Source organism: Stegastes partitus, unplaced genomic scaffold (genome assembly GCF_000690725.1).
Source record: "Stegastes partitus isolate 25-593 unplaced genomic scaffold, Stegastes_partitus-1.0.2 Scaffold2232, whole genome shotgun sequence".
Classification (NCBI taxonomy): domain Eukaryota; kingdom Metazoa; phylum Chordata; class Actinopteri; family Pomacentridae; genus Stegastes; species Stegastes partitus.
The window spans coordinates 8,650-36,646 of NW_007579963.1; the positions used below are offsets into that span (position 1 = coordinate 8,650).

Genomic DNA, 27,997 nt, shown 5'->3' on the forward strand with positions numbered 1-27,997 from the left:
ACGCCCACACAGTCTCAGGTTCCTGATGATTAATACTGTTAATGATTTGCCTTCAGGTTGAGATTAAAACAGCTAATTTATTCTACTGTGGTCCTGCCTTCGGTCCACTTTAGTCGCAAAGAGAAGAAGGTTTGCTGAGAGGACGGTGAGAGCAGGGTTGGTTTATTAGCCGACACACGTGAAAACGGTGATCACAGCTGCAGCAAGGCAAGAAATCACTGGCATGCATTAGTTTTGTGTGAGAGAAAGAGGACAAAAAACACAGAGGATCCAAATATTTGTTCTTGTATTTATTGCACCATGTCATTAGAAATGCATCTGCGCTCTGACAGTAACAGTCGAGGCCTGGTTTAAAAGAAACGAGGTAGACTAACTAATCCAAGAGTTAAACAGAAGAGAGTCTGAAATAGAAACACATGAGCCTGGTTAATATTAAAGCACGCCTGAAGCATTCAGTGCACCCAAAGCAAACATTACAACAACTGTTATTCAAAAGTACAAGCTCTTCTATTCGATAAAGGTCATCTTAAAGTTCTGCTCCTGCTAAAACCAATGATAATTTAAGCCGAGCGCCCCAAGAGTCAAACAGACATATGGCTTCGATATTTTGCATATTTATTCATATGGAGGTCATCCCTGCAGTGGCGTAGCGGCGCTTCTCTTCACTCTGAGCCAAGAAATGATTAACACTGTTAGCTGCCTGTAGTTAAACAGTGAAAAAGCCAGAGACCGAGCGAGTGTGTTCAGGCCTGCCGGCTCTGGAGGATCCTGGAGGATTTTAGCTGCAGCGCTTTGGGAGGAAATAGGAGGAGGGGGAGGAGGAGGTCCTGAGTCGACGTGTGCAGGAGGCTGCAGAACCGATAAAAGGACGAAGCATGCAAGCAACGAAGCAAGCAATAGGCTTATAGATAAATAAATAACAGCAATAAAAAGCATTTAGATAAACTAATAAGTGCAATTTAGAGGACTGTAACACTGACTGAAGTGGATGTTCTCGGTTCATTTTGGGTCATTTGTGTGTGTTCGACCACTTGTGTAACAGATTTCCATTAGCTTGACCACATCCTGTTTGTGCCACTTCCTGTTTATGTTAAAAAGATGCTGCAGCATGCATGAACCCTTCGTCCCGACGGAGAGCGCAGAGGAGACGCAGCTCGTCCAAGCCGGCGAGACGTGCACCGGAGCCGGAGCGTTCACCTGGTGGGAGACAAAGTCAAACTCAAAGTCAAATTCATTCATAAAGCACGTTTAAAAGCAAGAGTAGTTCAACCAAAGTGCCATGAAACACCGAAACACAATCACACACAGGGACTAAAAGACAAAATCTGAATAGAAGACAATCAAACAAGAACGAAAACTTAAAAGATGAAGTTGAGGAGTGTTGAGCTCTTCTAGAATGAGCAATTTAAAGGTTTCTAAAGTCTCCCATTAAAAGCTAAACTCTTGCAGAGTCTATCTGTTTGTTCAACCTCAATGCTCGAACTGAGCTATGATGAAGCAAGATAAATAAAGCCCATTTAAAACCATAACAACAAGCAATAAAATCTTAAAAATCCATCCTGGAAACGACAGGAAGCCACAGGAGGGAGGCCAGCACCCGTTTTATGTGATCACGTTTTCTTTTTCCTGTTAGAACACAAGCAGCAGCAGCATTTCGTACCAGATAGCTGCTCTCTGGCCACATTCGAGGAATCACAATAGTCTAGTTGACGGGTAATGAATGCATGAATAACTTCTTCAAAGGAGAGATATCGGCCTTCACCTTGACTAAAAGCTGTAACTGAACAAAGCTGGTTTTGATCACTGAGCTGATCAGTCAAGCTGTCAAAGATCACACTCAGGATCCATTGTGTGAAGCTAAAGTGGAGGAAACTTGGATGAACAATCTGTGTCTTTCCTGCATTTGAGCTTCGCACAGTTTCACATTTCTTGTGCATTCTGTGGCTGTAATTAGACACTGAAAAATTAGAATACCGAGAAACAAAAACCACAGCGCAGCAGCAGTTCTGCAAGTACGCAGAAAAAAGTCTGGGTCCCCTGCAGTGGCCAAAGCTGTAGATATTTAGCATAAAAAGAAGACGCTCTCACAAATGCTTCAATTATTTTCTTTCATTTAAAACATAACGGGGAGTATCGCCTTAAAATAGATTCGTAGGAAGGCTGAAAATGGCAACAGTGCGGCTGAAAACTCTGACATCTTGAGAAATGAGTTGATTCACTTCCTTGTGGAGTCTGATGAGATCACACAGACTCGTGTTTGCAGAGTAAATATGAAGCTACAGGCAGCAGCTGGTTAGCTTAGCTTAAGATTAAACCAAAGAGGGAAAATGATCATTGTGGTGGTCCGCTTCTCTGTCTATGTGCTGCACTTCTACACTGCATTAGGTGGTCGGATCTCACCATCAGAACAAGTGGTTTGATGCTTCTCCTTCGATAAATCCCTTCCTCAGTCCGAGTAAAGCTTTCGTCTGTCGTGCATTTTTGTTTGTTTTGTGCCATTTGACAGAACTAACATCACATCACTACTGATTATATTGACTCCCACATCTGGTATTTTGGGGGTTATCTTGTGTTGATTCCATGTTTTTTTGTTCATATCTCTCCATCAGCTCCACTCCCTCTATCCTGCAGATGCTGGAGTCTATCCCAGCTGACAAAGGGCGAGCAGCAGGGCACATCTTGGACAGGTTACCAGCTTACAGAGGGCAAACAATGAAAAGCCAACAAAGTTTGAACCAGAACCTTCTTGCTGTGAGGCAGCCGCCATGTAGCTAGAAAGTGCAATTCTTGGAGAGATTGCAGTGTGATTGCTGAAATCGGCAGTTACGGTCGCTTGTGCCCAACTGTGATTAGTGAACAACCTGCTGTACACTGAAAATGTTCATACCATCATTATTGGCTGTATTTGAGTCGACGGTAAAAAGTCGGTTGTAGCTGTCCTACAAATCTACAGCACCTTGTAATCTAAAGGTTATAAGTTAGTTGTAATATTACAGATCTCGTCATTGTTTTACTGCAGAGTTGTGCAGGTTGAAGCAGCGCCTGAAGTTTTTGACTTGACTCTACTTCCGACTGGAGTGGAGCGTTAGAGGTCAGCAAACAGAAAGATCCAGCAGTCGAACCAAGAACCTTCTAACTCTGAGGCACATTTGAAGTGTTGTGGGGCTTTTTTGTTGAAATAAATGAACTAATTATTGGCCTTCATTGTACATTTCAGTCCTTTCTCATGGCCTCTGATCATGACATAATAACCCTCACATGATGCACATAACACACAATTAAACCACAGCCTTTGTGTTTATACACCATAACACATTACCTAATGAGCTTTAGAGACGCTGGGAGGTTAATTTAGTGGCATTTGGATGGAGCCCATTTGGCTTTTCCCTCCTGTTTACAGTCTTAATGCTAAGCTACGCTAACAGGCTGCTGGCTGTGGGCTTATCTTTATCCAAAAGAAAAATACAAGAGCACCCATCCTCCCCCTGGAAGGTTACAATCATATCAAAGCAAACCAAAATTAAATATTACCTCATCACTGTACATTCAATATTCTAAAAATCTCACAATAATGATGCTAAATTGAGGTTATTCTATCTTTTTATATATATATTTATATTTTGTGGGTGTCGCCAAGTTGTTAGTTTGTACACCACATGTGCACCGATGCTCTGTCCCTATATTTGATTCAATAAAAGCACAAAAATGCCCAAAAACAAAAACAGATTTCTCAGATAGACGCTTTTTTTTTTTTCTTAAATTGCAGCACTGCTTGCAAAAAGACTCGAGTCCTTTCTCATCAGGGGAGATTAATAAGCTCCCTCCTGAGAGGTGCATTTCCTTTGAAACATTTATACAGCTTTAGACGGCGCTGCTCGCTGCTCATGTATGCAGACCTAAGCTGGTATCTGGTGGCAGTTGTTCAGGCGTTAATATTACAGTGAAACTTAATGCTTGAGGCGAGGAGAGTGTGTGGGCCTCAACGCTCATCTCAAATGCTGCGGTGCGTCTAAGCTACTCTGTCACAGAAGCAGTTAAAAAAAAAAAACATTCTTGGACTTTTAAGCTTCACGTTTGACAATTGTGTGTTTTTATCCTCATCCTGTTAATCAGAAAATGCCAACAAAGACTTTTACCTATTTGCCTGAAAGCTCCTTCTTCATGCAGGACTTGAAGGAGATGAACTTCTCCTCCACTCTCATGCCCTGTGAACATGTTGGAGAAAGACATTTTATTTCCCCAGAAGTTCCCGGCGTCCCGCTAGATGGCAGTATAACGTCACACAACTCTCACATCGCGGGAGCTGCGTGTCAGTGACAGGAGTGTAATTTAGACATGATGATATGGAGTTATTTAAGTATACTGCTGCCGAAAAGAAAAAAGACACATAATTAGTCCTCACTCAAAGTCAGTAATTAAACAGGACACATGGTGTTTTGTTGCTAATAGCTGCTTAAGTAGGCCAGATTGTGTGAAAGTACTGTTTTGAGACTAAACACGTGTTTCTGAGCTCAGCATCAGCCCACATTCGCCTGTTTGTCCTCCGTGAGTCCATCTTCCTCGCTGACAGGCTGCACATCAAACGGCAGCTGACAGACTGATTTACAACGCTGATGTCTTTCACATCCGACGCCGGCTTCTCCCTCTGAGGCTGACGAGGGAGGAGGAGTCCGGTGCATCTTTTCTGTCACCTTCAGAGCCATAAAATAAAATAAATGGCGTTTAGCAGAGCCCTCACCCCTTCGCCGCGGTGCAGCCGGTCCTTCATGACGCCGATGAACTCCTTGTGGCTGAGTTTGCCGTCGTGATCCTCGTCGAAGATCCTGAAGACGGTGTTGACCAGGTGACGAGTCAGCTTGATGCCCGTGGCCACGTAGACGGCTCGAGTGAATTCATCTGAGAGGGAAGAGAAACAGGTGATCAGATGGAGAGTGAACAATAAATCAGCACCTAAAAGGACGTGCTGGATTATTATGTGCTTGTTCCTGATACTAACATTAATACTTTGACATTTAAAGGGATAAGATGAATTCACAAAAGCTCTTTTTATAGCAGCTGACTGGTGAACGTCACTTAATTCATGGATATCTTTAAGATTAAGACATTGTTCTGCTGTGAAGAGCAGTTTCTTCAGCAGTGACAAACCTTCCTCCTGTACATTCAACAGCTTTTTAAGACCACTGGATTCTAAACTTCTAAACCTTCCTGAAAACAGGAACTAAAACAAGACAAATGCAGCGATGCAGGGAGGATACAGAACTGTTTCAGCTGAAACTGAGAGACACAGTAAAGCCCTTTTCTCAGACGTGGGACATGGAACACTGCTGGCTTCATCAGTCTGTTAAAGCGAAGGCATCCTGACCTTCAGTATTAGTCATGTGATATTAGACAACACAGCAAGTGATGCATCACACATAAAACAACAAACTAAATCTAAGATGGTAGCAGATGATTAAAAGGCCTAAACAACAGCCCACTTTGTTTCTGATTTTATAAAACAGTGAAACTTTGCGCTTGACTGCAGTTGTGGAAAATAAACTAGAAGCTGAACTATTCTGAGAATTTCTCTTACAGACTGTTAAAGGATGTTCTTTTTGTAGACTTTTTGTTTTGCACAATTTTAATTCCAAATTTCTTGCACTCTATTCTAATGACAATAAAGTTTCGAAGCACATGTACTGAAGTGCTGTACTTTCTACTCCACCACATGTTTGTCATAACTTTGCAGATGTTGGTTAATAATACAAAATATAATCAACAAACAAACTGTGATGCAATAATATAGATTATGACAAACTGTTTTGATCCCTGAGGGGAGATTCACAAACTATCCAGCAGATAAACCTTATAAAGTCACATTTAACAGTTTAAAGTGATAAACACGTGCATGTATCAATAACTATAATCCAGTATTACATATGACTCTGCATGAGTACTTTAGGTGTAATTTGATTCTAACACACGTGTGCTTTAACTCAAGCACAACACATGACTTCTGCTGTATTTCTACACTGTGGTTTCGGTACTTCTCAGTCTTTGGCCTCGTCCTCATCCAGCACCTTCAGGTTAACCGACAGCTTTGACTACGAGCCAGGCGTCGTCACCCAGCATCTCACTAATGCTCCTGGGGCTGAATGAGAGTAAATCCCTGCAGGCATTTATCCAACACCTTGAGGAAAACCTGCCTGCAGGAGAGGAAGCTGCTGCAGTCACACGTGGGTGTAAAGTTCAGGTGTGCACATCAGACTTCTGGACATTTTTTATAGCTTTTAATGGAAGACTATGAAGAATTTGCAAGTATAATGAACATTTAATTTAGTAGATTAGAGTAAATTTATGCTTATGAAGTGGTGGAGGAAGTGTGGAGATGCTTTTTACAGTTTTATCTAATGTTTTGTGTATTTTAACGCTTTGTGAAGCACTTTGTAACTCCTGTTTTAAAAGGTTCTATAGAAATAATGTGTATTATTATTACTATTACTTAAGTGAAATGAGCTAAACAGCAAAGTAAAGTGATTTAATTGCATTTTATTGAGGTCCTGCAAGAAAAATCCTACCTAAGATAAAGTCATAAGACAAAATAAGACAAAATAAAGTCAAGATATTACACTAAAAGTACTGGTTTGGCCTCGTTGACATACATATCAGTATATATATAGATAATAACAGTGAAGCATCAGTGTGTTGGCAGCATGTTACTGTCGTAGCTGCTGCAGATTTGCTTGACTTATATCCAGTTTAATATCCAGGGACAGCAGATAAATCCGAGGGCTCCCAACATGATTAATGGAAGAATTTAAAATTTTGATCCACAAACCTGTCCATCAAGTTTTTGGACTTTCTTCTTTAATCTTTGATTTTTGTTGAGACATTGGATCATTTATTAAAACATGACCAGGTGAGGAGTTTAAAGAGGGAAAATCCCTATTTGGTGGAGCTGTTAACAACTCATAGACGTCTGAAATGTGACCCCGCTGCTCTTTGCAAGAAGCCAAAAATGATGGGAACTGATTTACTTTTTAACAATGTGTTGTATTTTAAAAGCGTGATACATTATCCACTGTGTAAAATCTTCATCTTAAAAGTAAATAAAGCTGTCAGATAAATTTAGTGAGGAAGAAAGCACAATATTTTCCACTCTAGACGCTCACCAGATCACAACTTTGTGTGCATGTGTCTGAAGTCATTTTTCACAAGAACGTACAAATCTATTGGAGCTGAAATGACATTTTCCACGTTCCATGTTTTTATTCATCCACAGCAGTATGCGTGCACCTCGGTTCTGTGCAAACAGTAAGAACACTCTGGAAATATTGTGTTTCTCCTCCAGAATCACAAGAAAGAAACCAGACTGTAACCAAAACTAAACGATGCATCAACTCCTGGCTAATTGTTGTGCAAATCGCATGTGACTCCAGACAGCGAGACTTTACCTTGACCGATGGAGCGGTTTGCAAAGTTGTACATTTGCATGGCGATGGCAAAATCCTCCAGGTTGTTGAGGAACTGGAAGAAGGACCTGAACTCTTCGAAGGTGATTCCCTGCAAAAAGCAAAACACGGCAAGAAAACTTTCATTGATTGAATGTGATAGAACAGAGTCAGCAGAGAAGAGCGCTAAAACTTCACACAATACATAATCTGCTCCCTTTCATCTTGCAGGGGATCCTTGAGTGTGTGTGGGAGCTCAGATAGATAACACACCCAAACACACAAAGTATACATTGCTGGATTTTCCCTGTGCCGTATGGACACGCCGAGCTGTCAGCGGCGGGGGGAGGATTGTAGCTTTTGGGAAGAGGTCAGGCCGTTTGCAGACTTTTCTAAGGCAGATTAACCTGATACTTGAATAAACAAAAACAAAAGTGATGAATCCCCAAAACATCTCAGGCTTCGCTGATGACTCAAACACTGAGCCCATTGATGTCCAGTCAACCGTCCCGCGGCTACTAGCTGCTCCTCTCGCCGGAGGCCTCGGGCCGAACAGACACCACACACAGCCTAACAAATGGAGTAATGACTAATCTGTGACGCTTTGCTGTTTTAACAATGCGAGAGCCATAAAATATCTCTTAGCGTAATGACGAGGCCCACTTGATTATCAATGGAGATCTCGCAACAGGCTACTCGAGGCGGCTGAGGAGCTGCTGGCACCTTTTCATGCGGGTCAGCGTGCCAAGAGGAAAAACAAATTAAAGCTAAAATGAGGTTGCTTCACTCAGCAGCTGATTCACAGAGGGGAAGCAGTACAGAGGAGGAAGATGCTCCCAAATTCACATAAAGCAAAATGATGTCAGACTTACATGTAAGGACGCAAACGTGTTTTCAAGAAAATTAAGTTGCTCGAGTGCTTCTTCAGTGGGTCGAATATCTCTGGAAACCCCCTCAGACAAACTGATGCAGTTCATTTAATCCGTGCACTTCTGTCTTTTTTAGTTGCTTTAGTTTTTGTGGCTTTATTTGTTTGTTTTTGCAGTAGTTCCAAGAATAGTTTGACATTTTCAATCATTTGCAGCTAGCTTAGCTTAGCATAACTGACTGGTGATTTGGTTAAAAAAAAAAAAAAAAAATGTTCCTTCATCTTATGTGTGTATTTTTTACATTAATTTAACCACATATTATTGTTTTTTTGTTGTTTTTTTTTACCCTAGGTGGGAGAGGAATTGCACATGATAAACGCTTTGCAACCTAAATCTAAAAGTTTTTTGAAAAGTCAGAAAAGAAAAAAATGTCCTCTTATATCCACCAATATCACTCCAGGGTTGAAATTTTACATTTCCAAGTATTTCAATGAGTGCCCTGTAAAGGCATAAAGCTTCAATGTCCCTTTGTGCAAGAAGGTCACATCTAGAGCCTGCAGACGCTCCTCAGCAGCATGCACGACCTTTTCATCACTCTGAAAACGAAGCTTTCTTCTCCATGTTTATGCGATTGATTGAAGTTTTTGTGGACAGTGACATAAGGCTTTATCGTCTATAGTTATGCCCCCAAATGGGAGTTGTGCCTCTTGTTTTCAGGTGGGACCAAGAACTTCTTAAATAACCCTTGTGCAATCTTTGTAAAACATACAAGGTGTGTCAGAAAAGTTCCAGGACTGGTGTCACAAAAGATATATTTCAAACCCAAACTACAAACTACTAGATTTCCCCTTCAGACGATCAACCAGGACGTCTACAAAGAGATCCTTTTGCTTCGTTCAGTGCGCCAGAAGAGGCAGAGTTGTGGCAGGACAAGTCGTGGCTGCTCCACCATGACAACATGCCTGCTCATCATGTCCATCCGACAGTTCCTGGCTGAGAAGAACATCTCCGTGCTGGAGCAACCTCCCTACTCACCCCACCTGACTCCGTGGGATTGTTTCCTCTTCCCCAAGCTCAAGGGGGATCATCAAGGGGACCTGCTTTGAAGACAAGGACGACATCAAGGCGGCTGTGACGACGGAGCTGCAGAGGATCCTGGAAGAATCCTTCCAGGAGTGCATGGTGGCGTGAAGAGAAGGCTGGAAAAGTGTGTTAGACTCCAGGGGAATTACTGTGAAGGTGAAAACTTGTCGTTTGGATTTATAATATATCTTTTGCGACACCAGTCCTGGAACTTTTCTGACACACCTCGTACACATCCTGAGGAGAAGAGTTCATTAATCTCCTGTATTTCTTGAGGCTCCAGTTTTTGATGCTGTGTTGGATTAAATAATCTGGTAACATATTGTAATTTTGTCCACTCTTGTGCTTTGGGATTCACAGTGGCAGCTGTCAGCGGTAGCAACTCGGTGAATCTAGAGGAAAAACACACCTTGTCATCCGGTATGTTGTGACGCACGTTCTCCAAATAGCCGCTGACGTCGTCCACGTTGGTGTAGCGAAGGAGGATCCGAGCGAAGTCCTCCTCGCTGATGGTGGGCATGCCTTTGGAGTAGGAGAGGAACTCTATCTCAAGCACCTCTGTCTGCAGGTTGTCCATGAACCTGGAGGAGTGAGACAGACGGCAGCTGCTGACAGGAAACGCCACCACCACAAGTTTGCGCGCACAAAGGAAACACTTAAAACAGTCGCTAACAAAAGCACTGACGGTTTATCTGCTGGAAGTTCGGTGTGGTATGAAAGTGATTTATGGGCCCTGCTACAGCGTGAGATAATCATTTTTACGGGGACGTCGTCATTAATCACAGAGCAGACAGAAGGTTTCTTAACTCACTTGTAAAAATCTTCAAACTTTAACTCAGCTTTGCCTTTTTTCCCAAAGAAGTGCACCAACAGTGTCGTCTCCGTTTTGTCATCCACGTTCTGTGAGAGGGAACAAACGTTTACTGCAGTACAGGGCTTCACATATGCATCCAGAACAAAAAGGCAACAAAAGGCCACTGATTAAACCAAACCTTGTCTAAGTAAAATCTCATCTACCACTCACAAGACTATCATGGTTACCAGGAACACAAAGCAGAGACGTTCATTCAACCATGCTGAAGGCTGTAAGTAGTGTGTTAGTTAATACCAGGGCTGTAGTCTCCAGGTGCACATCACCAAATTCAAATTGGTGTTACTATCAAAAGGAGGAAAGAGCTACGTCAAATGCCTTCCAGGACTAATCCATGATTTTTGGTGGCAGGAGGAACAGACTACCTGGGAACACCCCGACAATTTCACAACACTGAATTCATGCATGCTAATGGAGATTGCTAGTTTATGGTAACTGAATGTTTACTTGAAGTTTATTCCAAAGAAGTCGTCACATTTTGTTCAAACAGACGGCCTAAAAGTCGAGTTTCCATATCACAGCTGAACAACCAACGAGGTATATAATCTAAACATCCATCCATCCATTATCTATACACCACTTAACCCTCACTAGGGTCATGGGGGGCTGGAGTCTATCCCAGCTGACTCAGGGTGAAGGCAGGAGACACCCTGGACAGGTCACCAGTCTATCACAGGGCTACACTTAGAGACAGACAACCAAGCACACTCACATTCACACCTACGGACAATTTAGAATCACCAATTAACCTCAACATGTTTTTGGACTGTGTGCGAGGAAGCCAGAGAACCCAGAGAGAACCCACGCTGCACGGGGAGAACATGGAGACTCCACACAGAAAGATCCTGGGTGTCCTCACTGGGACGCGAACCAGCGACCTTCTTACTGCGAGGCAACGGTGCTAACCACCTCATTATTCCTCAATAGTTGTTGTTCTGGGATCACTGTTTGACGTAGTTGTGTTTTCAGAAATGATATGAATATGGGTAGCTGGTCTGCTCCAAGGTTAAAATGATTAAATATGCTGCAAATACTAACTTTTTATGTTTATTTATAATTCACTTAGGCTAATAAGGCACGCAAGTAGAGTTTTTTTCCCCTCCACAACCAAATTATGCAGCTAAATAGTGGGTGGGATCTCAAGATTTTCACTGGTTAACTACAGCCCCAGTTAATACCCAGATGTAATATTTTTACCTACATTAATGACCTGAAGGCGCACATTTTAATGGCGTATTACCACCTTGCTGCAAGTTGTTGCATGCCAATAAACAGTAAACATAAATCTGTACCAGTGTTTCTGGCCACCTGACATATGGAAGTCAAAAGGTCTGTGTTTTGCTCTGTTTTGGTCACCATAAAATTCCATAGTCTGAAAATTTAAGCCAATGCAGAAGCGCCTCAAAGCTGCATTCTTGTGAACAACTAGCAGGAGGCGACTCCTCTGGTTGCCAAGAAAATTGTCAATTTCTCACTTGATTTTTTATCTCTGTAAACCTTTTCCTATAATGTTCATGATCTCAGTCACTAGTTTCTATATGTTCCTTACCTAAAGTAACACAGCTCAACAACCAACATAGTGTACAATCTAAAAACAACAGGCTAACTTGTCTGTGTCATCAATAGTTGTTGTCGTGGGATCATCAATTCATCTAGTTCTGTTTTCAGCAATCATCTGAATAAGGGCAGCTGGTCTGCTCCAACGTTTGTTATCACCTCAGTATAAACTAACAAGGTCAAAATGATTTAATATCTTCATTTACAATAATGAGAGCAGCTAGAGTGACAAACTGCAGATTTTTTTTTTACCGATGATTAATTATTTGGTTTAACACTACACATGATTTTCTCTGGTTGACTACAGCTCCAGTAAATACCCAGCTTCTGCTACTGACTCAGAGTTAAAGGTTCATTCTTGCCTGAAACCAAACCAAGAGCTGACATTTCTCACTTCTGCGTTATGCAAACACGTGCCATGCAACAGTATCATCAAACATGCTGAACCTCTTGCTGCAGATCTGTTAGAGGAAACACCTTTGAGTTTTCGCTCTCACTTACGAGATAAATCAAGAACATGTTCCACTGAATTCCTTGGAGAAACACAACAGTAAAGGCGCTCTGAGGATACAGTGGTGTGTTGCCGTGTGATTATTTATTGCAGAAACATCTTAAAAAAAGAGTGCCTGGCTACCTCGGTGAGATCAGAAAACAGAACTTGACTTGTGCCACGTCTGAGAACATCCCACATGCCTCGGGCCTCCACATGCTGACCGTCTTTTTTAAGAACCTGTGGTAGCAGTCGAAGCACAGCTGTTAGAAGACAAAATACATCTGGTACATGTTACCGAGATTAGGGAGAGGAAGGCAGATAAACAAACTCCGAAACAGACACGGGGCGGGAGAGTCGGAGAATCAGACGGGACAGAAACAGGTGAAGAGAAGGACGGACACGTGCAGAAACAGAGCGGGACTGACACCACCGTATCCCCGACATCAGCCTGATCTGCAGAGATGCATACGGGTACATTTACACGGCAAATGCATGTCCGAAGCATGCCAGATCTGCAGCAGGCTTCACGCCAGGTCGACTGTGTGACTGACCAAATATATCTGCAAAGTAAGTGCAGGTTATCAAACAGCTTCCATATATAGTTCTGTTGTGGAAAAAAAAAAAGGCTGTGTGGAAGCTGTGCTATTTTTCTCAATGAGGTCACGGATTAACCGATCATTATTATTATTACAGTTTACACTACTCCCTTCAGTCTCGCAGCTGCTGTGTAACGACTATAACTACAGCGAAACACTGCCGTCGTAAACAGTTTGCTTGTAATTGGTGTCATGTGCAATGAAAAGATCACAGGAAATCTGCCTCCCAAGCAGCGAAGAAAACTGTGATTTTAACTCCCACTTATAAACAAACCACGTTGGTGCCTCTCACTCCCATTGTGTGTGTTTTTTTTTTTTAAAAACCCTATCATTTCTCCAGTCTCGGCTCTCGACATCACCTCATTCAAAACAACATTAGCACACAAGCGAGCAGAAACAGCCAGCTGCTGCCGACACGTGTTCCTAAGTACGGTTCGCTTCATTTCATAATATTTATTTAACTTATTCCTTTTTCTATTTTTTTCATCTCTCGAGCCTGAGGGGGGAAACATGAGACAGCTGGTAAAACAGCTCTTCCTCCGCTTCTCATCGCGCTTTTTTTTTTTTTATACATATACGAGAGATTTACGGCACGATCCCGCAGCTAATTACGGAACAACTCTTTAATGCGCCGCGCTTTTCCCATCTCATCCCATGAAAAGATCCTGATACACTTGTAATTAGAAAACGCTGGGGGAAAGCCCAACCGCAGCACTGAAGACATGCCTGTTGTTGAAAAGGTTTGACTTTTGAACTTTTTTTTTTTTGCTGGAAAGATACCTTCAGTAAAACAGGAGGGAATCAAAACACACAAAAAAAAGACACACCTAAAGGTAAAGTCTTCAAACAGCACTCTGAAAAGAGCCAGTGTTAGCTGTAGGCTCTCCTCAGTGTGTGCTGAGTGGTTTTCACAGTGCTGCCTCTCCTGTCTGACTGGCATCTTCATGGTCAAACCCATCTCAAAAGGTAACCCGAGCCCAAATACCACTCCTCAAGAAACTGTAAAAATAAAACATGTGGGTCTGTGCAGAAACGTTGTCAGTCTTCAGGTAAGAGCTTTTTGAAGTGGAATCTCTCGCCCGACGCTGACAAAAGACGAGTACATAAATCATCTGCGCTGCTCTACCGCACACACAGGCACAGACAGCATGTGAGATAATGCTGGAGTGCAGGGTGATGTATTTCAATTTCAGTGAATGTGAATGAGGTTATCTGGTGTTAACGGAGACAAATACGGGTGGTGTCAGCCCCTGAGATACATGTGTGTTTTCTGTGCTAACTCGACCGCATTCCAAACGTACATGCAACAAGCAGAACTGCTCATTTTTACTTCAGGGGAAAAGAACAATACGTACACTGTGTGGCTGCGATGTGCGATGACCGTAAAGCTGCAGGCTCTGAAATGCAAAAAGATAGAGGAGTCATTTAGAATGCACAAAATATTTAGAAACAAGTTTACATGACAGGGCTTCGCCAGCGATCCAAGAATAATGCACGCAGCATCTTCATCTCGTCTTCCTGCAAAGCATCATTATATTTCCAAATCTAGAGTGCCCATTCTAATGATCTTTTTGATAGTCATACGGGCGTAAGATTAATTCAAGGCCGTCCAGAGATGCTAACGTTTGTCCTGGCAGAATAAGCTCCTCCATGTTGTGTTTGTGCGATAAGACCTCAAAGAGTCGCTCTTATCGCTCCATTCAGCTCTGCCTGTTTACATCCACCTGCATGCGGCACAAGACAACGCTAAAGAGATGAAAGCCTCAGGCATGTTTTACCCTGTACGACCAAATCACATTCACCTCTGTGCAGCCGCTGTTCTTTGCAGGATTGCTGCAAGTGTTGCGAGCACAAACCTTCAATGTTAAATTGTGCTTAAAATGTAAGATTCAAACTAAAAAAACTGACCTCATTTACTTTCATCAAACACAACACTGAAGTCATGGAATTCCTGTTTGCATATCAAGCAGGAAGTTCACGTTTCTGTCCAACTGGTGAGGAATGCAAGTCAAATATTGACTCTCTTTTTAGCTCCAGTTTTGGCCTCCACCAAGCCACTAACGCTCCACTATGTTTATTATCTAGTTGCAAACTTTGGTCCGGAGCAAGTAGCATACTCTAGGTCTGTTAAAGCTTTCAGGCTACAAACAAGACGAGGATCCAAACAGTAAAATTGCACACCATAAAAAAAAAAGAAACTAGCGAAACTAAAATGCTCTGGTGTCAATTTCCTGGGGGTTCACAACAATGACAGCTTAGTGCAGTTTTATACTGACATTAGCTGATTTTGGCCTCATGGGCGCAGCAGAACAACCTGAAAACACAACTTTTTTTTTTTTTTTTCCCAGCATATTACCACCTGGATGCATGTTGTTGCATGCCAGCAAACAGCTAACATTCAGTAAACATAAAATGCTGATGAATGGAAGTCAAATAGTTATATACATATATTACTATGTTTTGGGCTCCCTAGACTCTTGGGAAAAGTCGATAGACATTCTGTAAAAGATGAAAGTAGGTCTGGGTCTGAAAAGTGACGCCAATGCAAAAGTTAGCTGCATTCTTTGTAACAGCCAGCAGGAGGCGACAGCTCTGATTACAAAGAGGTCTGATTGTATAGAAGTCTATGAGAAAATGAGCCAACTTCCCACTTGATTTATTATCTCAGTAAACATTTTCATAATGAGTCTATGGTTTCAATTCCTAGTTTTAAGTCTCATTCAATACAGAAGGATGTTGATTTTATAAATTATGATCTCATTTAAAATAAAACAGACAATATAGCAGTACATGTTTTAGGGCGGGGCTACCCTGTGATTGACAGGATATCTGTCACATCCAGCTTCAAAAGAATAAGATGGTGACGGACAAATTCCAAACTCAGGCCTCAAAATGCTCGTCCACAAACCAATAAACAATGTCACAGTGGCTACATTTATCTTTTATATATAGTCTATGGCATAGAGTTTACAACATATTGAACTTTTTTGCCAAAAAGGCGAGTAAGAGAACCAGAAAAACAGAAACACAAAGCTTAAAGATGCATTAAAACTCTCACTTGCTGATCCAGTCTTTGCACATCTTCAGCAACTTCTTTTCTGTCCTTTTTCTTGCGGAAAATTTCTTCCAGCTGTGAGAGAAAGTATGTTCTTATGGAGACGTAACAGATAAAATGCCCTTTTATTACAGCTGACAATAAAGATGAGGTGCATACCACTAAGAACTCCCTTTTGTCCACCATTTCATTCCCATCTGCATCAAACATGTTGAAAGCAATCCGAAAGCCTGCATGGGGCTCTGAAATCAAACAGAAAAGAATTCAATTAGACAGCCACCCTTAAATCATAAAATTGTTTTTTTTTTAAAGATATTTATGTGAAAGTTAGCTCTACGTATGCTGACTTGTTAAAATGCAGATCAGGAACAGGTACTCGGTGTAACTGATGACACCTGGAACAGAGAGAAAAAAGGAGTGAAACCCAGAAACAAAAACCGAATTGTTCCTTTTTGCAATCAAGACGGCGTCAAATAGCATCGACCGGTTAGCTCAGGGTGTTTACAGATGTTCAAAGTCGCGCTGCCGAGATAAATAAGAAGCACGCCTTCAGACGTAAGTAATCTTCACTGATAACATCTTAAAAGGTGCTTTTTTTGCTTCATGCTCAGTGTTCCCCCCTTCACACAAACACGAGCTTTACAACTGAGCTGACCTATCTGGACAACAAACCCAAACAAATTTAAGGCCCGTGGCTTCTGATCGTGTTTGGGTGACAAGGTGTAATACATTCTCGAGTGATCTGTCACTGATTGAGAATGGCCGATTCGGGCTTTGTGTCGCCTCCTTCAGCTCCCCTTTGTTGTGCGACACCGAGGAAGGGAAGAGTAAGTGTCAGGAGACATCTCAGCCGACTCAGGAGGCTTCTCTTCCCTTCTGCCTCTGAAAGCATTCCCAAGCTTTTGTTTGCTCGGGGGGGGAGATAGAGAATCGAGCGCAGATAGTTCTGGGTGACTGCTCTGGGTGTTATGGGAAAAGAATTCAGGGTTTGCTGCAGGGAGATATTTCCAGAAACACTCAAAGAGGTTAACACAGGAAGATTTAATTTTTACATTTCCCTCTAGAAGCCGGAATGAGATGATGCATGAACTGAGGTGTGCAGGGAAAAGTTCACGTTGAAAAATTTCCCATCGTCTCACCCCCAGCGCTCTCAGCTTGGCAGGTACAGCCCTATAATGACAACAGATCTCTAACCTTCAAAGCCTTAAAAAGCTTAAATGGATTGAAGAGAGAGAGAAAAAAACTTTTAAGATTCCTGCCATGTCTCACCAATACCACACACCTTCACTCCTGAAGGCAGCCTCTCACCCACCCACCACCCCTCCTCCGTTCCTGCAGTTCAGCCTCTGAGCTCAAGTAGATGTTGTTAGACAATACAAAGAATTCCACAGAAACACTTCATACAGAGTGGCAGTCCCGGAGATGTAATCCAACGCCATTCTTAGGCTTCATAATGTCCGCGGTGATCAGGGGGGTGGCCGGTGGGACATGTCTCGACACAGCTGGGTTCAAACAGCTCCCTCATTCTCTAAAGCAGCGCTTTGTTCACAGATCAATCCAGGCCTTTTTTTCCCCTGACAAAGCTGCAACGTTTAACAGCAGGATTAAAAGCCCCAAATCCCAGCATTGGCACTTAGCTAAAGCAACAGAGGGGAGAGCAGAGCAGTGAGATCTGATGCTCCACTGGCTCCTCTGACCTGCTCAGTGGGGAGCTGTGTGCAGGTCCAGGTGGGAACATTAGGAAGAGATTCACTCGTAATGACAACTTCACTTCATGCAAAGTTACTGTGAAGGTTTGCGGGTTGCAGAAATGTCACAAGCAGAAAAAAAATCCTCCACCTGTGCAGAGTGCTCCTATAAACACACTGCCCACTTTATTAGGGACACCTGATGGAATCTAACGCGATCACATACAGCAGCTCTTCATTAATTCTACTTTTATAAAGCTTCCACATTTTCACATTTTGTTGTCATAAATGTGATAATTCTGCTTTATATATATTATTGAGGTCACACTTTTAAATCTAAATCTACACCACCATCACCCACTATGACCTCGATAACAGACATAAAGTCGAATTATTACCTTTTTATGTCAACAAAATCTAATGTAGAAGCTTCTTAGCATTAGTATTTATGGCAGAGCTGTCGTGATGGATTGCATAACGTTCTACAGGTGTACTTAATAAAGCAATAAAGTTAATCATTAAGTTATAATAATTAATGTTGCACATCGTGAAGGCTGATTATTTTCTGAGCACGTCCGTGTAGATTCTTAGTCATTAATGTTTGTGGTTCTAGGAGCTTCTGTGAAAAGCAGCTAAGTTTCTGTTTAAGTTCCAGTTTAGTTTCAGTTCCAGTTAGAACTGAAGAAGTCTCTTGGATGAATGTAAACAGTCTTCAAGAACCTAAAGGAGAAGTCCAGTTGCTTTTTACTGAAGCTCTTGGGACTATTTTCTGAGAACCACAGCCTAATTAAAACGTCTGTTGATTGACTGATTGATCTTTTTGGATATAAAATGTCAAATACTGATAAAAAATTAATAAATAAATAAAAAACGCCCACCAAATTGTCATGCTGTTGGTGTAAAACCTACAAATATTCACTTAACTCTTCTACAAGTCAGTGACCAGCAGAACATCATTACCTTTGAGCAACAGGAACCAGAATATTTAACATTCTTACTCAAAACAGACAAAGTTTTGTCCAAAAAGATGCTGGTTCTTTCCTTCAAGTGTTAATTACTTAAGATAGAATGCATGTTAATTGGGAAAAATTAGGGAAAACGCATAAAAAGTAGGAAGTCTTTACAGCTTTCCAGTCTAACATTTAATGGAGGTTTGTGATGCAAAATATTATTACAGCTTTACTCAAGTCTTTCAGTTTATTTAAAGGGTCAATAAGTTTGGAATATTTTAAATAATGTCTTTACCTGGGAAAAAAATGAAATTGGCATTTTTTAACTTCATTAACATAATTTAATTTGAATTAATTTGTGTAACTTTGATGTCTTTTAGCAGCTAAATTACAACAATATGCTGTTTGTCTACATGAATGCAGCGCTGGAATATAAAAAAAATACATTTACTTCAGTACAAAGTGAAAGTACAGGAGTGTAACTTCTCAGAGGCTACTGTTGTACTTTTACCTCATTAAATTAGTCTGACAGCTTCAGTTACTCAAATTAAAAATGTTCATACTCCTCATGTGCAGTGAAAACCATGTATCTCCAAATTTGTATGTTGACCTCAATGAATAGGTGTGGCTTTATGGTTTGAGAACATTCTCCTACTTCTTAAGATATTAAAAAATATATATTTTAAAGTCCTGTAGTAGTAGTAGCTGTAAAATGCATTGTCACAATGCTGAATATGGGGCTGTTTTTCATGAAAAAAAAAGTTGCCTTTTTAGGGATATGTGGTTTTCATAGTACAATAACAGCACAAATATAATATAAACTTATAGAGTATGATGTATTGCTGTAGATCGAACTTCCCAATACTGTTTAAAGTAGCTAAAATTAGCTCAGCCTTAAACAGTCTACAGTAAAATACAGCATATTTAACCAAAAACATCATACATCAGAGTAAAACACTGAGTTTTGATAGCAGGACTTTTACTTGTAGTGGAGTATGTTCATAGTGTGGTGTGGCTACTTTTCCTTTTAGTAAAACATCATCACATTTCAACACAAAGAGTCAAATTTCCAATAATAAATAAGTAGAAATTATTTACTTGGGTGAAAACAAGCTTTTTTCTGTCAAAGAAATTCCCACTAACCCTATAATTACCTTCAAATTATACAGCTTCTCTACGGGGTTTCCGGGAAACTTCATAGTTTCATTTGAGAAACAAGCGAGGATTGTTCTGTATATTACCCACGAACCATTCGATTCCCTCCTGCACAAGGTTACCTGAGAATATCTACGACATGTTACCAGACTGATGGGCGAGATAAGATAGCGTTTACAGCCCACACTTTCTGCTCCGGATTAAGGAACAGGGACGACATGCACACTCTGAGGGCCTCGATATGACGGCTTACCAAAACAAAAGCACAAAGGGGGACGGGAGGGAGGGGAATTACTTACATTCAAAGGGATTTATGTGCAGAGCTGGAATACATGGAGAGGGTTCTTTACCTCGTTCGCGAAGATTTCTAAACAAATTAGATGATCCTTTCCAAACAGGCGGAGTATCAGTCAGCATCTTGTCTAATTCCTGCGAGAATGGAGGAAAATCCCAAATCACTCATTCAGATCCACAGCGACACGACGCAGCGACGCAGTGTTTGCCGGCATTACAGTAATTACAGAGGGTTTTAACACAGATAAGGAGGAGATCCTGGGAATCAAGAGCTTCGATGACAGGAGGAACTCACCTTTTTTGTGAGGGCCTTCCACACTCTCCTGCCTGAATAATAAAAGGAGGTGAACAGTTAGTGGGTGACTTGTATAAAAAAATAAAATAAATAAATGCTGGAAACAAAAGTGAAAATAGGTGTTTACGTGGACAGAAACACGAGCTGTGACTCTCCACGAACGCATTCCGACGAACAATAAAAGCAGCAGATAAGACGGACGCGTCGTAAAAACACCTGGCTGGGAAATCACATCGATAACGGTGTCAATAACCCTCCGCTGACACATTTTAAAGCCTGCGTCTGGGATCATAATCGCTCCTAATATTACCCTCTATGCAGGCTGGTGTATGAGGCCTTCAATTAATCTTTCAGAATCTTAAGGATTACATGTGAATAATAATTGACATGACAGCACTTGAAAATATGTAAATGAACCCTCCCTAAACATCCACATCTCTTCATTTTAACCATAAACCACCGTGATTTTACAACAAATCAGACATTAGACTATTTGTGCAGCCACATTCGCGTGTCTTCTCCGTGATTAATTTGAAAACTTTACAGCCGGCCACACACCTTCCATCGCGATCGATGGCACTAATCAGAAGATTGTCTTATCATTACGTTTTATGGCATCCATGCTAAGTTGTTTGGTCTCTGTGGGTCCCTGCGAGTTTGTTGCCACATAAATGAGCCATAAAAGTAAGGTTGCTGGTAAAGATGTCTATCTTTATGCAGGTGTTATGACTGAAGCACTTCAAGCCGTGACTTATTGTCCGATGACACTTCACAAGCCCTCAGCAACAAGAAATATTCTGGAAAACAAGAGCAGGAGGTTTTTAAGCCTGTTACCAAACCAGCGCCTGTTTCAAAGGAAGCGGAGGGTGAAAGCAGTAGAGATTTGTCTCGTGACTTCACGGACACATAATTATGGAAATGGAAGCTGACAAAAGTTGTTCAGACATTCAGAGAGCAGAAAAGACTGAGGAGGAGGTGTAGCATCTGCAGAAAATGATCCACTGATAACAAATGTCTGTACATATTTCCATAAATGTAGTTACTGAAATCCCAAATGTCATCATCCTCTATTGGGTTATTCCATTTCAAATCATCATCTGCTTTCTGCTCGATAATCTCTAATTTGCTCCATTTTTCTTTTTAATCATAAACTATATATATATCTAAAAAGGTATCTGCAAATTGTAGCTTGATATACATTCCAAGATAGAGCAGGTTTTAAAGACAGCCCATCGACCCACTTTTGGCACATTTTTTTCTCACATTGAAATTTGAGGCTGTTTGAACAACAATATCTCAGGAAGTTTTAGAGATAAAAGCCTGAATTTTTCACTGTTATGTCTCAACATGTCAGTGATTCACAATCCGCAATACTGGACAAGTAGAGCAAATAGTCTCTGATTATGGGTGAGTTGATATATGAAAAGAATAAAGCAACACCATCATGAAAATCTTTGAGCTCATATTAACAAAAAACTGATAATGCAGACGCCAACTAGGGATATTTTCTGAACCACATGTAGCTACATGACACCAAAATACAAATGAAACATATTTAATACTTTTTAAAATTAAACAATTAGTCACAAAAACAAAAAATAAAGTTAGTTTCATTTAACTTAACCTAACTGATTGCTAGAAAAGCCTGGTCCAAGTCGATCAAAGTTCTAATCTCATTAAATGTGATTCTTCTGTCGAGACCCCCAAAAAATGAATCTGTAGCTTTTTTTTTTTTTTTTGAGACAACATTTCATTTTAGAGTTAAGCAACCTGTGCAGTGCAGCATAAAATCTCTGCTGGGCTCATCATCATCAGTATCCTAGAAAACAGAGTTTCTACTCTAGTCTATTTTAACCCCAACTGTGATATTTTTCAAAACTTAAACAGGTCTGCGGCCTAAGAGTTGTCCCTCCTGCAACATCGTCTACTTATAGCTGAAGGTCCTGTGACGTACACCACCTTCAGGCAGCTAGAAACACTCCCACATGTCATTTCAGAAACACTAGAATAGTTTCAAAGAGTACGAACAGACAGTGGATATGGATGTGACTTGTTGCCTTCTCACAGTTTTCTTCTTCCTGCACAGTCTGATCTCTGTCTGGATGACCCGTTCTAATGGCCCAGTAAATATTATAGCAAAGGTTGCAGGGCTGAACCTCAGTCAAACACAAACTCCAGTTTACTACAGCTTGTGTACAAAATGTATTTATACGGTCAGCTGGCACAGAGCGCCATAGAATCCACATCGGACGGATGCAGTTACAGAAATAAATGAAGCCGTTGGTCCACTTTGGAGACAGAAGCTGCATGTTTTCCTTTTCAAACTCTGCATGTCTCCAAATAATCCCATTCATAAAATACGTTTGCACAACATTAAGTACAGAGAAAGTCACAGTGACTCTGTGTTGACTTTTCCATTATTATTCTAATTTGTTTAATCTTTAAGGAAATGCCGGCTAGAAAAATGTGACTCTGGTTCCTGGTTTAGTTTGTTTTTTGTTCCTGGAATCATTTGCTCAGCAGCAGAAATGCAACATGAGACTATTTTAATTATAAGTCAATCTACTGATTGTTTTAAAAATTGACTGATTATGTGTTTGATGCATAGAGAAGAAGAAATAAATGTCCATAGTAGTCCCGCAGGGTGTGCTAACGTCTTGAGTCAGTGCAAAATCACAAAAACAAGCAACTCCTCTCAGCCCTGAACACCAACAGCTTCTCTTAAAGGCTGTCTGGTGTTTCCGGGACGAGCTGAACAAAGTTACAGAAGCTGACTCACTCTTTGGTTCGTTCAGAGTGACGGACTCGATGAAGTTTAGCGGCGTCATGTAGAGCTGCCCCTCGACCTCCACCGAGCTGAACAGCCGGAACCTGTTCTCGTAGGACGACATGTACACGTCTCCATCGTCCAGCCCGAAGGTCTTCGTCTGGAAACACAAACACACACATGAAACACCGTCTGCAAGGTGCTTTTTCTGAAGCTTCTCTTGTCACGACAAAGCCTCGCTCGCATGGAAACAACAAAGAGGCCTTTAAATGCTTTAATTCAGTAATGGGGCTGCATGTTATGTCAGCCCTATTTTTCATCCCCGCGCTGCAGATAATGTCCCTACAACTGTTCAAACCAGATCAGAAGGCCGGACTGGTGAAGACAGAGCGGATCTCTCTGTCAGGTGGCGCGTTGCCAGGTCCACTGGGCACCGAGCAAACACCCAGGGAATGTGTGCCCCCCTCTGCTTAACCATTAAACCCCCTCCAACCTCCCCCGCCTCTCATCGAATATCAGCCCCAGTGTCCAGTTTCCTGTGTCCCTGGATTCCTCCTCGCTGTGGACACCAGCTCCTCCCGCACACACATATCAAACCAGGAATCTGTCCTCTGCAGGGAGTTTAATCGGACTAGTTTGTTTATATCCACTGTGATCTGTGGAAGTCTTTTCAACATGAGTCCGGGCTAAAGAGACTTACAAGTGCTGCTGTGCAAGAAGGAAGCACGACAGAATAACGTCAGTTTCAGTGCAAACAGCTACAACAGTGCTGCAAAAACATGTTAGAATTAGTGCTGAGATGATTAGTTAGTCATTACCAGCATCACTTCTGATAATCAGTTAACTGACAAAAAGTGTTCCTAAAAGTTTTGACCCAGTCAGACTATTTAGTTTCGTCTTGTACTTAAATAGACAAAATTGTGCCGGAAAACCCAATTTTGTTTGGTGTAAACTACAAAGTTTTAACTTAAGGAGACAGAAAACAAAGAGAAGCAGCAAAGAGTTAGATTTAAGAAGCTGGAAAATCAAGATATTTGCTTGGCACTGTAGAATAGTCTGGCCAGAAAGGTGAAGGAAGGCAGACTCAGCAGACTTCTTGTGTGCAAAAAAGGTGAAGATTTTACTCTACAGTGCTTCTCCATTCATGTAAGACTAAAAATAACAAGACAATATAAAATCATTTACAGGGGAAAGTTATTTCAAAGTTAACTTACGCAAAATAATATCACACTTTAGCAGCAAAGCCTCACCCCACTCTCCTGAGGCCGACTCTCTACTCCTTATATATGGTGCTCAATTGACACCCTGCTCACGTCAGCTCTACCATCACACAGCAGGTGACTCTTCTACAACTATGATGAAACCAAATGTGCAAACCTCATCCTTGTACACACTCCAAACTTGTAGGCATTTCTACATGTCACCCTCAAACTAAACATTTACAGCCAATCCTGATTGATCCTTTGAATACAAAAAAATCATTTATCCAAAAAGGACAAAAAAACCCTCCACTTGGTCTGACCCAGTGATGTCACTCTGACACCATAAAACCAGGAAGTGCTGGACCGGCCCACTCCCTAACACCGGTCCTGCAGGGTGGGTCAGAGCGAAGCAACAAAGAAGAGTAAGAATGAACAAAGACACAAACACTGAAACCACATTTAACCTGTGACTTAATACCTGAAAGGACTTAATTGCTGTGTGTTTTCTTTCATCTCCCATATGATGGATGGATGATTTTATGTTGGTGTTGTTCTTTCTGGTGTAGCAATTTCCCTGAGGTTTTGTACCGAAGGGATCAATAAAGTTTTATTCTAATTCTTTTATTCTAATTCTATTTCTGTGAACTGTAACATATTAACACAAACCAACCCGGGATACTGTGTGCCACAATGCTACACAAGCATGGTTCAAATTAAAGCAACACACAAGGAAACAGTGTTGTGTAATGTGTAACATGAAATGAGGACAAGTGGTGAGGAGAAATGACCCACTTTGTCACAGACACATGACTTAAATTACAAGTTTATTTGCCAGTTATATTTTTGTCAGTCAGATAGTTTATTCATTTAGTCTGTCAGCGTTAAACTGTGAGGATTTTCTGCTGCTACATTTTATTACTCACCTGTTTTATGTCACTGCATACTGACTGTAATTCAGTTCGGGGCAGCGGCTCAAACAAAACAAGCAACCAGAACATGTGATTTTACTCTCTGGGAAACTGACGGTTACTCCTCTTGTCAATTAATCATTGATTTATTCCTCGATTAGTTGTTTGGTCAATAAAATGTTAGAAAATTGAGAAAAATGTCGATCAATGTTTCCCAACGCACAAGATGACAAATGTCTTGTTTTACCCAAAACCAAACAGTTTTCAGATTGATGCCATAGAGGAGGAAAGAAACCAGAAATACAGACATTTAAGAAGCTACGAATAGAGTATTACTCAAAATAATTGGCAAATAATTTAAGTTTTCACATACTTGGTCAATTAAGCTGATTCTGATGTGAAAATAATTAGCTGCAGCTCTGCTTCCTAAGTAAGATCATTACTGGGGACATCTGTAGACATTTGAAGTAAACACATTTTAAATCCAAAAAGTGAGACTTCCCAAATATAAATAATTCAGAATTACCAGCTGTTACAAGCCAGGTCCCTTATTTACTATCTCTCATATATTATTCAAAACATTTTGTTGGAACTTCCATCAGAGGCTCTCTGACATCAACAACGCAGAACGATTATCACGTCGGCTGAATTTTGGGGCCGATATTTGGCATTTTTCCAATTACCTACATCACTATTTTTATTAACTGATTATTGATAAATGAACCGAGCTACTGTAGGTCTGCTGCAGCTGCCTCTCTGTCTGCTCTCTCTGTTGTCTCAGCAATGTCTCCTGGCAGAGAAGCAACCCACAAAAACACAGCCGTGGCCACAAACCAGGAAGTGAGCTACTTTAGCAGCAGGAGGCCCCTGATTAACCTGGAACAGTGTCTGGAAAACTAATAGTTCTAATAATAATTGATCAGATTTATACAGCGCTTCTCTAGGCATTCAAAGACACTTTACACCGTCAACTATTCATTCACACACATTTATTCCGCTGTTGGTAGCTACGATTGTAGCCACAGCTGCCATTCTGCCCTCTGACCACCATCTCAATCCATTCATACGCATTCACACCAGACAAGGTGGTGAAGTGTCTTGCCCAAGGACACAACGACCATGCCACAGGTTACAGGTTACAGAATTGAACCGCCGACCTTCCGATCATTGACCGACTGGCTGTACCACCTGAGCCACAGCCGCCCACAGAAACTACAACAAAACTAGTCTGTGAAGATTCTCAGTCACCCAGGTCATGGTTGTTCTTATAGATTAATTATGGCAACTGGACTTGCTTGAGTTCCGTGAAGACGTTTCAGACCATCCCTCAACAGAGGTGGAGGTCTGAGGCATCATCTCTCACCTGTTTACAGTTCAGTCCTAAGATCTCTCCCCAGGAAGATGAAACTGCATTCACACCTAGCCACAGAAGACCCTAAAGAACCCCTTTGTGGTAGGGGGAGCACTAACGACCCACATAACGAGGGGGAGGAGCAACAAAACCCCCAATTGTAACCGAAACTCATGTGTTAACGGCTCCTTTAGGATATAAGTATCTGGATCTCCCAACTAGTGATGAAGCCTCCTGGATGAGAGGTGAAACTCAAGCAAATCCAGTTGCTACGATTAATCTACAAGTATAACAAAACTACAACTAACAATGCTTCAGGATCTGGACCTTAGTGGGCAATAAAAGTGATGCAACAGTGAACGATTAAGATAACAGAAAAGAACAGCAGACAGAACTACGGGAGTCAAACTGATCAGTATCATTGAACAGAGTGTCTTAACATCCTGTGATGCTCTGACATCATCACTCCTGTTGCCATCTTACAGATTAATCCATATTAATGAAGTAACCTCGTTATGGATGAGAGGCTTCCTGCTATCACATGCTGTCAAAATATAACATTTCGTGTATAGAATGCCTTTATTGTCACTATACACATGTCCAATGAGATTAAGAGCAGTTCCTTCAGTGCAACATAGAATAAAGAGCAAAAAAATAAAAAGCATCAGTTTCAAATATCGGCTATTTCTTGGTCACCAATTATCGGCACTGATATCAGCCTGAAAACCCTACATCAGTCGATCCCTAACATGTAGTGGATGTTGTTGTTTATCCTCCTAATAAATAATGCAAACACAACAATGCATGCTTTTAAAATACATTCCACCCATTATGACCTCTCCACTTGCAGGATCAGCAGATATGCAGCAAAACTAAACCTTCACCTATGGCTGCTGTTAGGTCACGTGATCCTTATTTTGCCTTTTCAGCACCCAAAGGTCGCGGATAGCTCCGACTGATCACCACTCGCACTAATTAAAGCTGTAATTACATGTTGTGAGCACGAAGCGATGGAGGATTCTGCAGCAGAAGCTCTGATTCAGGTCACTGCTCGTGTTAGAACCCAGAAAGAGCAGCATCTATCCCGGTGCTGGTGGTTCCACCGAGCTGAACGTTGACACTAAACGCCTGCACTGTACCTTATCGGTGGCAGAAACCGCCGGCAGCGCCAGATGCACGAGTCGAGCCTCGACATGGCTCCTGATCCCGGGCCGCCCGCGGTAGTAGAAGGCGGCTGCAGCTGCTCCGGCCGCCGCGGTCACGCAGGCTCCGGCGGCGATCAGCCTGGACGGTCTCTGTTTGGTGAACGTCCCTGATCTGGAGCTGCTGGTGAGGGAAGGGAAGAGCCTGCGCAGCGCGGCCATGGCTGTTTACGCCGAGGTGTCGTAAGCAGCAGGACACGGAGGAGCCGCTCCGAGCTCGCGAGAAATCTC

The 27,997-nt window shown here is 41.6% G+C and overlaps 1 protein-coding gene across 1 annotated transcript; it reads right to left on the minus strand.

Annotated features, from left to right (window-relative positions):
- Window positions 1-275: 275 nt before the first annotated feature.
- LOC103374381 (calcium uptake protein 3, mitochondrial-like) lies at window positions 276-27,983 on the minus strand. The gene is made up of 14 exons (XM_008304459.1): window positions 27,704-27,983; window positions 23,116-23,263; window positions 20,337-20,368; window positions 20,098-20,176; window positions 16,302-16,349; window positions 16,114-16,196; window positions 15,958-16,029; window positions 14,255-14,296; window positions 10,194-10,282; window positions 9,792-9,963; window positions 7,434-7,542; window positions 4,739-4,896; window positions 4,137-4,205; window positions 276-1,197 (listed from the first exon to the last, which is right to left on the minus strand). Exons 1-13 carry the CDS (start codon window positions 27,926-27,928, stop codon window positions 4,137-4,139), a joined length of 1,326 nt encoding a protein of 441 aa, XP_008302681.1. The 5' UTR covers window positions 27,929-27,983; the 3' UTR covers window positions 276-1,197.
- Between the last annotated feature and the right edge of the window lie 14 nt (window positions 27,984-27,997).